This window comes from Mus caroli, chromosome 6 (assembly GCF_900094665.2).
Source record: "Mus caroli chromosome 6, CAROLI_EIJ_v1.1, whole genome shotgun sequence".
NCBI classification, from domain to species: Eukaryota; Metazoa; Chordata; class Mammalia; order Rodentia; family Muridae; genus Mus; species Mus caroli.
This window is the reverse complement of record NC_034575.1, coordinates 85,695,547-85,711,823: the sequence shown is the minus strand read 5'-3', so window position 1 is coordinate 85,711,823 and position 16,277 is coordinate 85,695,547. Positions and strand designations below refer to the sequence as shown.

The window sequence follows — 16,277 nt, the reverse complement described above, 5'->3', positions numbered from 1 at the left end:
GTCAGCCTTGCTGACAGAGTTTTTAAAGCACTGTAGGTATGAGATTTTCATGAAATGACTTTAGGTCACCATCAGATCCTAGGGTTGTGACTGTACATTCCTGACAAAAGTCCCTCTTATTACCTACTGTGAGACCTCAGAAGTGACACAAATTCCTTTAAGACACTAATGCCTGTCAGCTNGGTCACCTCCACAGGCTGAAGTTTTCTGTTTTTAGATTCACTTGGTACTATCGTTACTTTAGCCTTAACTTTTCTTGAGTCTTAAAATATCCCAGCCTCCTGTTTCCTAGTCTTGTCAATCTATGGCCATCCCCAGTTTCTACTTTATCACCATATGCTGTGACTCTGCTTCACAGCTCTTGCCCAGCCCTCTCCCTCCAGACCACCCTTCCCCCAGAGAGCTAGCCTTCTAGGATGCTTGGCAGATGCTTTCAGTAGAATATGAAACAACAGAGGGATTTGTGGAGAAGGAATATTCTTAAATACAGAAATCCTGCCCTGAAACCAACCCACCAGGTACAATGGGCAGATCCTACATTAGTGTCTTCCAGTGAGCTGCCTGGTGCCGTCTATTCTCAACTGAACTCTACCATGCCTAGCTAAGTGGNTCACACTCAGCTACAAACTGAGCCTGCCTATGCTATCTATTTCAATGAACCACAGCCTATGCCCATTGTACAGCCTGATGCCTGCCTCTCTTCTCCACCTTGGGTAAATCTACTGTTTCTATAATTGTCCATTACCTGCAATACATCTACATCAAGGTCTCTGGAGAGAGATGATTCATTCATGACTTTTAAAACCTCCACATGCTCTTCTGAAGATGCGACCATGAAGACCCTCCACCTTTGTGTCTAGCTGCCTATCACATCCAGTCACTTCTGCATCTTCAGCATCCCTAAATCCACTTCCCACTTTCAGCCTTGACGTCTTTGTTCAGGCCGGTGGTATTTCTTGCCCTAGCCCTCCCATCTCTTCTCCTCTCTAGGTACCTTAGTGCTTCAGGAGGAAGCTGGACTCCAAGCTGTGCTCTGCCTCTTTCCTGCCTTAGTTCAACATCCCCATCAGCTCTGGGGTAAAATCTAACTGCTTAGCTCTCTGACTCCCACCCCATATACCATATTTTCTCACATCTACAGTTTTGGTCAACCTGCTCCTGGCCCTAATGTCCTCCTCCTCTGTGGCTTTCAAGATGCAGCTTGAACTGGGCATAGTGGTTCATGTCCATTGTCCCAGCTACTCAGGAGGTAGGGGTACTCTTACCACTTGAGCTTACACATTCAAATCCCACCAGGGGGAACCTGGTAAGCAAGCCCCTGCCTCAAAAAGAAAAAGGGGGAAGGGTGGATAACATAACAGAGGTCAGAGGATTACTTCATCCTCCCAGCTTTCTTGGTGCTCCTCTGATGCTGCAGAGGGGCATCAGGGACCCCACAAGCACTCTGCAAAGTTGGTGCTGCTTCTGGGCAGGATCTGCTGTCATTACCCTGCATGGCAGAGCCCAGACAGCAAGCAGGAATGGGACTCAGCCAAGACTCTTATCCTAGATTCAACACTACAACAAACTTTCATTCTATTCTTCACACTCGAAAAAGGTCTGAAAATGGCCATCACTGCCTCCCACCTTCTGCTGAGGGTCTGCTCAAGTTTTGTCTTTTGGCCTAAGTCCAAGGACAACAGCCAAACTGCAGCCTCTACAGCTGATGGGCAGAGTGATGTGCCTACGGNATGCTGACGAACCCATGCAGAGTCGTGGACTCTGTCTGTCTGGGGTGCTCCCACCCTGGCTCACCCCCACTGCTCACCCTGCTGGTTATACTCCCAGCCATATTTCCTGGCATCTTGCAAAGCATGCCCCANGAGGGCTGCCTGATGCATCAGCTTCTTTGGAATACAGCCTACATTCACACAGGTGCCGCCAAGGCCTGAAAAGAAAAGCAACAAGTCAAGTGTTTCCCAGGGGGCAAGCATGCTTGCATGAGGTTTCTCAATTCACTGCAATGCTATTCAAACATTCTAGAAGTAAAAAGATAAGCTCAAGTAGTAGCAGGGACAACTTTTATCCTCCAAATGGGGCACAAATGGTTAAGTCAACTATCTCACTTGCAATCTGTGAAGAAGACCCAGTAATGTGGGAAAATTCAGAGCTATATGAAAAGCTCTAGAGACAGAATCTAGATTTTTCACTTGTGTCTGATGCTCAAAGGATGAGAGCTGCCCCAGCTAATGTACCCTTGGGCTTCAGCTTCCAGGATCTCTCTGTAACTCTCATTCCTCTGAGCCAACTGTCAGTCCTCGCAAGCTGCCTAGTGGCATCTACTCTGATTGTGACTTACAGAAAACAGGCCAGGCCTGAGTACCCCTTGGAAGGACTCAAGTAAGGAACTCTCTGCTGCACTCCTCCAGTGCGCAGGTGGTAGGATCATTTCTGGGTGAGAGAGGAGAAAAACGGGGAAGAGGCAGAAGGAGGGAAAAGGCCATGGGTAGGCACATGGACAAGTCAAGGAACAAACAAGGAGCACTGCTGCATTCTGGGAATTCCAGACTAAAGTTCTGAATTAGCTTGCATTTCAAACAATGCTTTTTTTTCATACTTTGCCTATCATGGTTCTAGGTGGAACAAGAAATCATAGCAAGGCTAGGTACAGAGTCCATAGAGCAACAATGATGCANTTTAGACAGAAGAGTGCATGGACAGAGAGAACAAGGGCCATGACCATGAGAAGGGGCAAGGAGCCAGAGGAAGGGCAGGACACAGAGCCAGTGGCACTGACCATGCGTGGCTTCCCAGATGATGAGGCCTAGCATGCCAGGACCCTAGCTTTCCTCCCCTGTCTCCTTACTGTTCCAAACTGACAAAACCCAGTCTGAAACCAGAGACTGAGATGACCAGATGTCAGAGCAGACCAGAGACAAAAGAATGCACTTGAAGCATGAATGAACATTCTACACAAAATCTGCATGCCCTGTTTTATTGAGAAGAGGTGGGGAACATACATACATACATACATACATACACACACACACACACACACACACACACACACACACACACACGGCAAGGTGTACACTCTGCCCTGCAGTGCACAGACAAGGTGCATGGCTGGGACCACATGTGCTGCTCCTGCAACCAAGGGCAACAGTGGTGGACACTGACAATAGCAGCCACTATACAGCCATCATACCCAGCTGTGAGCCTGAGATGGAAANGGAAAGTGACCAGGACACGCATAGCATATGCACTGGGCCTGCAACAGTAAGAGAATACTGACACTTGCATACAAAATCTATGGCAGAAGCAAGGGTGCTGGGCCATGGTACCGCATTCTCTTTGTAAAACTGAACTGTCTGTGTGTTCCTTTACAGAGTCTGTACCCCTGTACAGCTCNCCCTGCTGAGTATGGGTGGGTTGCCTGAGATGACAGCAAAGAAGCTACCTGTAAGAGCAGAGGACATGCAGGAACTTACCCCAGGATGTGCCCTGAGGTGATGGGACCACAAAGTCTAGCACCATGACCTTCTTTCCCAAGTTGGCAGCTTCCTACAAAACAACCACATGGAAAGGTGTCTTGTCACCTTCCCACCCCCATTTTTCTCTCCCTTAAGTGAACATCTGAATTTGCCAGATACTATACTCCTTCACCACTCCCCTTAGAACCAGCTATTATAAAAGCATAGCCTGCAAGATTACAGATAACCTTCTGAAAAGTCATAATGGCCACTCATGCTCCCACCTTGGCACAAGAGAGGCCGCCAGAGCCCCCGCCGATGATGATGAGGTCGTAATCATGAGCCGAGTCATCTTGGAGGAGCTTCTGCAGTAAACCATTCTGATGTGCCTACGGAGTACCAGAGGGGACAGAATACCACATGACTCCATCTACAACCAGCTTGGATTCTTTGACCAAACAAATCTGGAGCTGGAGAGATAGCTCATCTGTCAAGAGCACAGACTGCTGTAGCTGAGAAACCGAGTCCAGTTCCTAGTACCTACGATGGGTGGCACACAAGTGCTGGGCGTACAAGTGACCGAAACTGACTTGCCAGGGAGCTGACATCTCTGCCCACTGCCGGCACACAAGCATATATTCTCTCTCCCCGCTCCTCATTCTCTCATGCACACACTTNAAAATTAAAATTAAATCTTTCTTAAAAATCACTCAAAGTGGGGGAATTTGGCTTANTGGGGGAGCACAAGGTCCCAAGTTTGGTTCCTGGCACAAAAAAAACAAGGAGGAGGAGAAGNGAGCCTCAGGAACAATGGATCAAANATTTGTGCTGGCGCTNCAAACCTATCTAGATTTAAGAAGAGTACAACTTATGCCAATGGATACACACACATTTATGTGTGACTTAGATATTCTGATAGCTAACCATGTGTTGGATGGCCAGAGGGCTGGGCTTACTACTATCAGTGTCAAACGAGGCCACTTTCCATGGTGAAATGATCAAGTGTCACTTTTCAAGTTCCTGTTCCTCTGGGCTAGTCTTCATTTGAAATCTGGCTCTTATGCACCAGCGACTATCTTCATGATCTCTCACAAACCTACCTGCATCCCACTGCTGTGCTGGGGGGTGGGGGCTCCTGTTATCACACACATCTATCTACATCCCACTGCTGTGCTGGGGGGCAGGGTTTCCATTATCATACACACCTACCTACATCCCATTGTAGTGCTGGGGGGTAGGGGCTTCTGTTATCACACATATCTATCTACATCCCACTGCTGTGCTGGGGGCAGGGGGTGGGCAGGGTTTCCATTATCACACACACCTACCTACATCCCATTGCTATGCTGGGGATGTGGGGGCTTCTGTTATAACACACACCTCACTGTTTCTTTCCCAATGGCCATAAAGTAGGCTCTGGAGTCTCTTGTTCATTTGACCCCCTTGATGAGAATCTGCCCATAGGCTGAGGCCAGGTAAGTGACCCAGAAACACTGTCTTCATGCAGAGCCTGTTGCTTTGAAAGCAGCANATAAGAGCTAGCCCAGGTACTTTGCACATAACATCAAGATTCAAAGGAGCTATGTAACCCGAGNAATGGTGCCTGGGATGGTTTTTCAAATGGAGAAAAAAACTNCCCTGGCCTTCTTATTATATGTGACTCAGGAAAATCCACCTCCTCAAATTTCAGATCCATGTTCTCTGGCATCATCTTTAAGCTTGGGACTGACAGTGCTAGACACAGTGCTAAGGGGCTAGCACTTATTTCCTATGCCATGTTGGGACACTTCCAGGACAACAGAGCTATTACTGCATAATTACATGGATTAGAGATTAACAGTCAATGTGACACTCCTCCCAGACAAAAATTATTCTTAATTAAATTTCAGATATATACTTAGTCAATCACTGGTTACTTGTGCTTACATATATAAGGGATTAAAACAAAACTGAATTGTAATTCAAAAAACTTAATTATAGAATAAGGACCCAATTTAATAAACATCCAGGGGAGACCATGCCCAGGGACTCGAATATGCTAGGCAGCCACTCTACTCCTGAGCCATGTTCCATAAACATCCAGTTTTAATNGGTCACTCTCTACCAAAATGGCCCCTGTGCGTTTCCTGCATTTTAAGAATTAAGGTAAAAGCCATGTGCTTTGCACCCAGTATTGGCAGTCTTGACAGAATTATAATTCCCTAGACAGTGATGCGGGTGTTGACCAACTCTTGCTGGGAAGCAGCGTGCTTCACTCCCTGTCAGGAGGAAAAGACTTGCCCGGGCCNCAGTGACCGATCTGTCACTTTTCCTGGGTTATGAGAACAAATCTCTGTTCCCCTTAGATATGGCACAACAAAAAGATGATTCCAATTGTCATTTAGTGAACTTCTAAGTTTAATTGGGCAGTTGTTAGGAGAGTGGGCAACTTGCAGTCAGCTACACTACTGCATAAGACTACTGTCTTCCTAATTAACAGCTTATCTATCTCTAGGAAGGGATGGGGCCTCATGAGACACCCCATGAGTCATGAGCTGCTCCTGAGCCACCATGAATCCCTCACGGGNCTCATGATCACTCATACACACACATAGAGGAGTGGTAGTAGACTCAGTTCTATGAGGGCCACAGCTGCTCTGACTTCAGGCCAAGGATGTCCCTCCTGTGCCTGGCAGTCAGCATTGTATAACTTCTCAGGTATTGATGGAAAAGCTCATTTCCCTTGCATCTTCAGGATTATCCCATACCCAGCCCTGTGCCTTTCCACTGCTATGCCCCTTTGACATAGATTAAATTGCAATGTGAACACACAGTGTTGAGGAGCGTGTCTGATGACCATCATTACCTGAAAAGTTCGGTCACATCCACCCACGTGCACTTTATTCACAAAAATATTGGGCACCGTTTTCTGGTTACTGATTTCTGTCAGCACTTCCTGAACACTGGCCCCGTCATCTATGGAATAAAACAATATATGAAGATACCACAAAGGGCCCCTGGCAGAGCATAAGCCTTCCAGTGCTCCATTGCTCATGGCTTGCCTGTTCACATCCATGAAGCCCAGTGCTCCATGCGTTTATGAAATAATGACTTAAGATGGGAAAACAGTGATGCCTTCAGAGGACACCTGAAACCCAAAGGCCCACCCATGGATTCCTTTCAAAACAAAGCATCTGGGTTATATACTCAATGGCTGTGCTGACACCATGGACAAGTGTCCTTTAAGAAGGCAAACCCCAAGTGGAACCTGTCATGATGGCTTCCAAGAAAATGCTTCCTACAATCACATTTAGACGTTTTCATGAGTGTGGTCTGCAATTCACCCCCCATCTTGGAAAATAAAGCTGAGCTGTGACACTTGGGGCTCAAACCAGGAGCACCTCACTTCTTCAGGCAAGTTGGTGGTAAGCTGGTGTCAACAGTTGAGCTTTATTCTGGTCACTATCACATTCTAAATTCTTGCAAACAGCAGAAGCCGTGAAACATTCGGTGACTGTCACACCATAGATGACAAAGATTCAAAACTAAACTAAACATGGAANATGTTCTTCCCCAGGGGCAACAAATCAGGAAATGGAGTGGATTCCTTTTGTTATGACAGCTTAATCAAGGATGCAATGCCTCAGACACTTTAGAGTTAGCAGCCTACAGCTCCTCCCATGGCCTGCCTCAACCATGGAAAATCTTTATCANGATAAACTGTCTGTCATTTGAAGGTTCATCGTCTGTGGTTTAATACAAACAAAAGGGGNTCATTTGATANAAAGATGTGAAAATAAACAGAGTTTAATAAAGTGTGTGGAAAAGAGCAGTCATGTTGGCATTCACTGCAAACAGCATTATGTACTGACGGCCACTCACCAACTTGATCAAGTTCCAGGATGTTATAGACCACTCCCAAGGACGAAAAGAGTTCCTTAACCTGTAAGAGAGACCCTTGTGAACTTCATGCTCTCAAACAGTTCAGCAGCTTTGAAAGGTACCCATGTAACATATGGCGATGAGATGTCTGACATGAGTTATCCTTAGGAACATGAGTGTGGCCAACAGTTTTCTCATATTTTCCTCTATATAGTTTCCCAAACTAGCCCAGTCTGCCACTTCTACTCTACTCTTGGCCTCCTATGACTCCTAATCAACTTTCCTGCCCAAATCTCTTTTCTGGCACAGGACAGGTTCCTGGCATTCTTCTATGGGAACCANGCCTCAGTGCAAATCTTCTTCAACCGTGTCATTTCCTTTCTATGCTTCCTCTCAACAGCCATTAAGTCCATCCAACCAAATCAACCATCAGGCACCTCAGACCTGTCAACCACAGTTCCAAGTCCACGAGATGCAACAGTGAACCGGACAAACACACGTTCCACCCTCTGGAGCAGGAATCAGGAGCATGATGAAAGTTTAACTACTGCCCATTTACCTACTGGGACTAAGGAAAACACCCCAGAGTCTGGCCCCTTAGATAAGACTGAGAGACCACAGTATGAGCATCACTCGGTGTAGAATCTGCACCGTAACCACTGTGCAAAGCTCTGGCTAGGTTTCACCTGAACACCTGCCTTGTAGACATCGTCCAGGTCACACTATCCTCCCCACCACCACCCAATGCCAGCAATGGCTAAGTCTTAGTTCTGTCTGCTGAACTGTTCCACTTTCTAGTTCCCAACAGTAACTCCTGGCTTAGATGTTCTTGTCACCATCAACTTTGCCTCCTCCAGTTCTCCCAGTGGCAGCCACTGGTCTTTTCACAGCCATTTTGTGAGACCACCCTTCAACTCTTTCCACCCCTGAGATAAAACCTGGAGGCTCCAAGGCCTGGTGTCATATATCTAACCATGATGATTATCTAAGAGTGACCCTTTCAAGTTTTGAAAATCCCCTAAGAGCATTCAGCAAATGAACATTTATTCCAGAAAATTTGCTAAAGTCTCAGAAAAAGCAGAGGCTATAGCCCTGGGGCCTGGACCTGCCCTTTCTTCTCCTGGCAAGGACTCTACCTCAAGTGAGTGTGGCTCCCAAAATAGTATCTCCTCAAATGGCAGCTCACCAGCACCCCTCAGCTCCACCTCAGCTCTGAGTCAAAGAAGCTTCAAAACAGGGGCTCCCTTCCTCCTCTCAACCCTGAGGTCAAATGCTCTACAGAGGTGCCTGGTAGAAAATACCAGGGCCTTGGTCATGCTATCTGTGTAAGATCAAGTCCCAGGAAGAAAAAGGTAACCCAAGGTGACCAGAGCTACAGGCCCATTAAGAACCCTGCTCGTGAAACTAGGTGTAACTCATTGAGAATTAGGTCACTGTCCCCACCTCCAGCTCAAGAACATCATGCAAGGGGAGAGGCAGGCCACAATAGCAGAGAGTTCCTAGGTNACTTCTTTTGAAGCAGGCCATGGGAAGTTCCAGCTCAAAGGCAATGGAGATGGGCAGGCGAGAAATAGGAGAGGCAACAGCTTTTAGAGCAATGGTTCTCAACCTTCCTAATGCTGTGACCCTTTAATATTCTTCCTTATGTTGTGGTGACTCCCAACCATAAAATTATGTTTGTTGCTACTTCATAACTAATTTTACTACTGCTATGAATTATAATGTAAATATCTGTGTTTTCCAATGGCCTTAGGCAACCCCTATGAAAGGGACTTTCCATACCCCCTGCAGAGGGGTTGAGGACCACTGCTTTAGAGACAAGCTAATCTGCCAGTGAATGAAAGAAGCCACCATGGAAAAGGACAAATCCTCAGAAAAATACAATTAAAAATTCTCTGTAATAGGCCTTTGTTCTCTCATGTTCATTGTAGCATAGCTCACAACAGCCAAACGCAAGGCAAGTATCAACTGGTGCCTGGACTGATAGGCAAGGTGCATGTACACACACAATGGATCATTATTTACCCTTAAGAACAAGGGAAATTCCAGCTCACATTATAAGATGCACAAGCCTTGCAGATATTGCAGTAAGCAAAACAAGCCAGGAGCGAGAGGCCAAACGCCAAATGATGTCACTTACATCTGGCACCTGGAGTGGTCAAACTCATCTTTGGGAGGTGCTTTGTAAGGGCTGGGAAGGTGAAGACATTAGTTACTGTGTTGATGGGTTTAGAATTTCAGATCGAAAGTTCTGGAGACAAGACTGTGGTGGTGGTGGTGGTGGTGGTGGTGGTGGTGGTGGTGGTGGTGGTGGCGGCCAACAACGTGACTCTTTCTAACTGCCAAGGCCTTGACCATGCATCCGGGGACTTGGACCTGACACAGGGTGGCCGGGGAATGAAGATACACAGAAATGGTGGTCTGAAGTCTCCGAGGGAGAACCCTCAGCATCCTCTCCCTAAGCATTTATCATATAGAGTTGAAAGTGGGGATGACAGGCAGGATTACTGCATACAGCTGAATCAAGGAAACAGGCTTAGCTAATCTTGGTAGAAGCATCTCTGGAGGGGAGCAGTCTTCAAGGCTGTAGAAAAGGGGTTAGGAGAGGGGAGCTCTGATAGGCATTTTATGTGCACACTATCTACTTTAGTGCTTTGACCAGGAGGGAAGGCTTGTCGTTTCCCTAAGCATACTCTGGGGAGGCTTTGCCACTTTCCCAAAGGTTTCAGGCTTTGGAGCTCTTGACATGGCTGTTACCCATGTCAAAAGCAAACATTCACTCAGGAGTTCACCTATGCAGGGCTTCCTCCACTCCCTACACCTAATGTCACTGCTTCTGCTCTATTGATATGACAAATGTGTTTAAATATATATCAAGGCATTTGCCCTAGTTTACTTCGAGCTGTCCTGCACATATGCTTTAACTACAACTCGCCTGTGAATCCATCTGTCCCTGTGGCTTACTAGGTTTTGTGTGGCAGCCAGGTCAGATCCTTGCAGGTTGGGGGTAACATTTCTTTACCATATTCTTAAGTCCACACTTACAGTAAAACATCGTGAGACACTTACAAACTTTTGAAGTTAAATTCCAGCCCTTTCCATGGAACCCCACCCCGGTTTCCTTCCTTACTCCTTCTATTGGGCCACACTTCCTTTTGCCCTCTCCTTTCTTTGCTAACATCAATTACTATGTCATGTACCTTCCCGCACAAGCAGACCTCCTCTTTATCTCAGAAGCCCACCTGACCTTCCCTGGGCCTGTGCAGATTGTCTAAATAACTACTGTTTTATCCCTCATTACTACAGCCCTTATTTGTCAAAACTCTTTTTAATGTATGTGAGAGCTGGCTGGTGACAGCTCAGCTATTCTGAGTTCCTGAGGGCCAGATCCATCCATGTTCATGGCTCTACAATGCTAAGAACCCAATAACTAATGCTTGTTAAACAGCATAACCACTTCATGGAAGAATAAATCTTTCTTCTTGATTCTGTAGGGACCATATGTGGAAACCACAATGGATTGTGGGTGACGCATTTAATAGCCCCATGAACAAACTGCCACAAAATCAGCCAGTGATTGGTTACTAAAAGATGGAATTCTAGGACATATCTAGCAACGAGCTGGAAGACCTATCATTCAAACAGAAGCAGGAAAGGCTGGAGAGTTCAAGGCCTGCTTGGACTGGTAAGAGACCCTACCTCAAGAAANGTTTTGCTCCCTGCTATAAACCAGCACANACACCAAGAAAGAGACCAGCACATATGAAGATGCAATCGATAGAAAAGATGGACTCCACCAACAGCCACTCTCAGTAGAAGTCATACTACAAAACTTGCAGGAGTCCAGTCAGGAGAATGTGTTTATGGCTGCAAAGACCAAAGCAGGGNTCCTAAATAAGACTTGAAACCCACACACTGTGAAAGGAAAGTGGAGCGGGACACTCACAAGCCTCAGTTACCACAAGACCCAGTCACAAGACTCTGCGAGATTTCCCAACACGTAACCAAAGGATTAGTATTTATAATAAGTAAAGAAAACCTACAAATCAGCACAACAAAAGAAAAACAAGAAGACAGTGGTCTTAATGGTTCACAAGAGAAAACTCCTCAAGGGAGCCATAACACGTAGGCTTCATTAGGGAGATGAAAATTTCAACGGAAGAGCATTACCTAGCAGAACTGAAAAAGTGGAGCACAGCAGCTGTCAGCAAGGCTGGAAAGCAAGACTGGGGACACACTCATCAGCAGAGGCCAAATCAGTATACTTGAAAACGCCCTGCCGCTGGGATGACTCCATGAATCAATGAAAGACGCCCATCGCTTCTGGGCTTTTGGCAAAGATCACATATGGCTCAAAAGCAATTAGGTAAGTTGGCCAGGGTGTGCTCCCAGATGTGTCCAAAGAAAGGTATCTACCCATATTGCTTTTAAGATCAAAATATTAAGCCAGTTGTAGTGGCTCATGCTATAATGCCCACACTTGGAAGACCGAGGCAGGAGGATTACCCTAAGTTCATTGTTAGCCTAGGGAACATCACAGCAGTGAGAGGTAATGAGACAGAGCCACAGGTCCTAACATGCACGAGTCCCCAAGCCAAACTGCAGAGGAAACAGCTGTAAAACATGTGAGTCGACTCACATAAGGCCCATGCAGGCCAAAAGAACAGAGCTCTGTTAGTGAAGAGCAGCATCAGGTACCTCTCCCAGGTGAATAAGGAATGTGGTTAACCCTGGGGGGAGGGAGGAAGCAGTCTGTAGTCTCCACGCTGCCATCCACATTTTATTAGTTTTTAAAATGAATACATATTTTTAATGTATGTNTGACTGTGTCTGTATGTATCTTTGCATGCAGGTGCACTTGCAGCTACAGAGGCCAGAGGACAACCTCAGCTATCATTCTCAAAAGATTGTCTACCTTCTTTCCAGTAAACTNCTCTTACTGGCCTGATGCTTACAGGCTGTGTAGCCTGGACTTACACTGTCTTACACTGAGGTAAAGTGCACTTCACTACGCCATCTTTTTTAATACGAATTCTGGGGATGGAATGTTGGTCCTGGAGCTGGCACCATTTCGTCCCGTTTCTTGTGGTAGCACTCTTAATAGGAGCCCAGGCTGGCCTTGAATACATGATCCTTCTGCCCAAGCATCTATTTTTTTTTTCATTTAAATTGTGCTAGAAATGGAAGCCAGGGCCTTGCTCCCACTAAGTTACACACCTGCCTTTATTGTTTCAACTTTCTCATAATGTTAAGTAAACATCAAGATATTGAACAGCCCCATCTTGCATCTTCCTTCCAAAGGTTTCAATAAGAATATTTTTATCTAATAATATGAAAACAGTGTCGAATGCCCACCCAGCCCCAAATTACAGAGTGTGCAACAGAGCTTAAACTAGCCACGACTTCCATGGTTCTTAAAACCTCCTCTACCTTCATCTTACAAGGTCCCTGCTAGTTCTGAAACCTGGTCAAGGAGCCAAACATGCTAGTTAACAAATGGGACCTAGATCCAGCTTCAGCTAGCCACGCACTCCCATTTTAATAAGACAACAATTTTAAATATTGTTTTGGTTGTTCTTTTTTTTTTTTTTTAAACTAAAGCCCATTATCAGGCTGGAAAGCAAATGTTTCCCTAGATGGCAACCTCCCCGGACCCCGTAGTGAGTCAGAGAAGGTAGGCAAAGAAACCTGGGAAAGTGCTACAAAAGCCCTACTCCGTCCACCCTCAGGCCCCGCCCACCTTCCATGTGTCAGCGCAGGACCGCCCGCCCACTAAGTTCCACCCAAACCCTCCCTTACCCCCCACCCCCCATACACTAGGTCCCACTAGGTCCCACCCACAGAGTTCCACTCAGACCCTCCCTATTAGCCCCTCCCACCAGGACCCCNTTCCACGGTTCCAATCCGCCCAATGAGCCCCGCCCAGACCCAATTCCGGTTACGCCCATCAAGCACCCTCCACAGACCTCCACTTCGCCCCACCCACCAACCTTGCTCAGACCCCGCCCACCAGGCGCTAACTACTGAGCCCGGGCTTCGCCCCGCCCACTGCTCAGACCTCTGATCAATCCCCAGATCCCGCTCACGAACTTGCCCAGCCTCTTTATCGACGCTCCTCCCCGCCCCGCCCACCAGGTCCTGGCTTCACCTTCACTTCCCTCCTCCCACCGGGATTGCTTAGACCCTGCCCACCAGGCCACGCCCCAGAGCTCTGCTACGGCCGGCCCCGCCTACCCGCGTGCTGTGTGGACAGTAACTCTTGCTGAAGATCATCACCCTGTTGCTCTCGATGAGGTCCCGCAGGCGTCGCCGCAGCTCCTCGCGGGCCTCAGAAGACGGGCGGCTGGTCCCAGGGGAGGCCAGGCGGGCGCGGCGGCCGGGTGGCGACGACATGAGGCCGCCACGGACAGCACCCAGGCGGCGGTTGGGGAGGACTCCAACCTTCCCCAGCCCGGGCGAGGTCTGCGCCCGAGGAGGCGGCGGCGGGGACGGTGGCTTCTCCAGGGCTTCGTTGTCGCTCCGGGCCGAGCCGGGCCTGCTGAAGAACCGGGACGNGGGCGGCCGCCTAGGGGACGACGCCGGCAAAGCCGCTGAGAACGCTACGCACTGGCCGCGGGCGCACCGGACAGCTACGGGGCCACGCCCCCGACCGCGCGACCCACGGAGAGAGCCCGCCTACCGACAGGCCACGCCCCCGGGAAAGCTTTGCCCCACTTTCAAGGCCTCCACAGGGCTAAGCTACGCCCCCTTAGCTCNGCCCGGTGAGCCNGCAAACTACTCAGTCTACCACCCAGTGGCACAGTGGCAGTCACTTGCTATTTTCAAAGGTGCCGTATCAAGCTTGTATGCTCTGCTCTTCTTGTAATTACTGTTTTCATTATCGTTTTACCNCAGTTTCTGCCACCCAGAGGCCTCTCTACAGTTCCATCCGCTCCTGATTCTCCACCAATCTCAAAATAGGTGCTTTTCAGGAAGNGTAGATGTCTCTACTTTATTTCAGAAAATGTGACAAAAACCTTATCTAGGAAATACAGATTCTTTTTAAATTTGCACTACTGAAGCTGAATAAAAANTACTATTGCAATTCAGTTTCAATATGAGGTTCCTAGGTTACTACCTCCCAACCCCTCAACCCACACACACCCACAGCAATTCACTGTGACAGTGCACTGCTTAGTTTTTATCAACTTGGAGCATAATAGAGTCACCTGGAAAGAGACTCAACTGAGGAAATGCTTCCTTCAGATTGGCCTGTAGGCAAGCAAGCCTGTGGAATATTTTCTGATTAATGATAAATGTGGTGGCATTGGCCCACTGGGGAGGGGGTGCCACCCTTGGGCAGGTGGTCCTAGGTGGTAAGAGAGCATGCTGAGTGAGCTATCGAGAGCAAGCCCACAAGCAAGCAGTCAGCCTCTGCTCCTTCTTGGGTTTTCTGACTTCCCCCAATAATGGAGCGTGACTTGGGACTTTTCCCAAATAAACCCTTTCTTCCCCTAAGTTGTTTTTGGTNAGTGTTTTTATCACAGCAACAGGAAGTAACTAGGGCACAATGGAGTCTCAAGCCATCCCCAACACAGGAACCATTTGGAAAGAAGGTCAAATAAGAACAGGCAGTATGCAAACATTTTTATCAACTGAGCCCTCTCCCCGGGGCTCACATTTTAAAGTTATTGCTGTAAGCACCCCTTCTGAAGTTCAGCTTCCTGTAAATGAGCAAAGGCATGGACTCTAATTAGTGGCCACTGTTAGGCAGTTAGCTGGACTATCCTTAGCACCTGTGGTCTGGGACGCCCACTCCACAGAGGCCTTGAGAAAACTGCATGGCCAGTGTAGCTGGTGCCCGTCTGAAGGGCAGGCTCAACCAGGGCTGCTTCAAACATTTGAGACAGACTTGTTATCACCAGCCCTTGAACCCTAGAAGACCCTACAAAAGCTCAAATCTTTTTCACTGCAACCCTTTTTAACCTGAACCATTTCACATGATCTCAAAGGTACATTCAACAGATTCACAAACATTTACTGGTAATAAATCATAATGAATTTAATTTTTAGGAAAATCTTAGGTACCTTTATAATTTCACCCTTTATTAAAGATGAGAGCAAATTTACATTCTAATGAGATGGATGGATAGGGTTGTTTGTTTTTACATAAAACAAATCTTGGCTGAAAATTCAATACCATAGAAGGTAGAACATTGTCACTGTTTTTCATAATTGATCAATATTTTAATTTTATAATTGTCAATACCGAGAGTGTTGCTTTGCATAAATACAAAGAGTGTTTAGAGCTATCTTAGAAATGGTTGGAAGTTCTGCTCTAATCCCAAGCCAACACTCATTTAACATTTTTTTTTATGAAACTTAAGTATGCAGCTCAAATAGCAATTTTTGAAATCAAACACTCTAACACAATACAAATCTAAATATATACTAATTTGTTCCTTACATGCTGAGGAACGCTGGGAGGAAAATATTAAAATTCTTTGTTTTCTGTAATTAAATCATTCGTTTTTATAGCAACAGAAAAATCTGCTCTAGACTTAAGAACACTGCCGTGCACAGTATTGCCGTCTTCCATTCTAAGGCATGGTGTTTCAGGCAGTGTTTGTGGACTGTGTGCAGGTTTGATAGCATGCACAGGGCAACAGGCGCGCATNCATGGTGTTTGGAACCGAGGCTGTCTCACTGAAGTCAGGTAACAACACTGGCAAGCCCTAACTGACAGACTGACAGAATCACTCATTATGTTTTGGTTTTGAATTGGTTGTTGGGCTTTCAAAAACCTCAGAAAATGTGGGAGGGTAGCTCTCGAATGTGTGGAGTACATGTATGTATGCCACATGTATACAAGGACCCATAGATGTCAGCAGTGGTGTCAGACCTCCTGGAACTGGAATTGCAGATACTTGGAAGCTACCATGTGCATGCTGGGAACCAAACCCAGGTTCTCTATAAGAGCAGTGA

General features: G+C 46.9%; 1 protein-coding gene across 1 annotated transcript in view; it reads right to left on the bottom strand.

Moving 5' to 3' along the window:
• The window catches only part of Txnrd3 (thioredoxin reductase 3), a 31,476-nt gene extending 17,522 nt beyond the window's left edge, over positions 1 to 13,954 (bottom strand). Inside the window, exons 1-6 of the mRNA XM_021165112.2 lie at positions 13,548 to 13,954; positions 7,314 to 7,374; positions 6,298 to 6,407; positions 3,737 to 3,841; positions 3,471 to 3,543; positions 1,808 to 1,927 (exon numbers count right to left, since the gene is read on the bottom strand). Of these exons, the coding sequence (XP_021020771.1) occupies positions 1,808 to 1,927; positions 3,471 to 3,543; positions 3,737 to 3,841; positions 6,298 to 6,407; positions 7,314 to 7,374; positions 13,548 to 13,706 (628 nt within the window). The 5' untranslated portion in view covers positions 13,707 to 13,954. The remainder of the gene's footprint in view (positions 1 to 1,807; positions 1,928 to 3,470; positions 3,544 to 3,736; positions 3,842 to 6,297; positions 6,408 to 7,313; positions 7,375 to 13,547) is intronic.
• Positions 13,955 to 16,277: the final 2,323 nt, after the last annotated feature.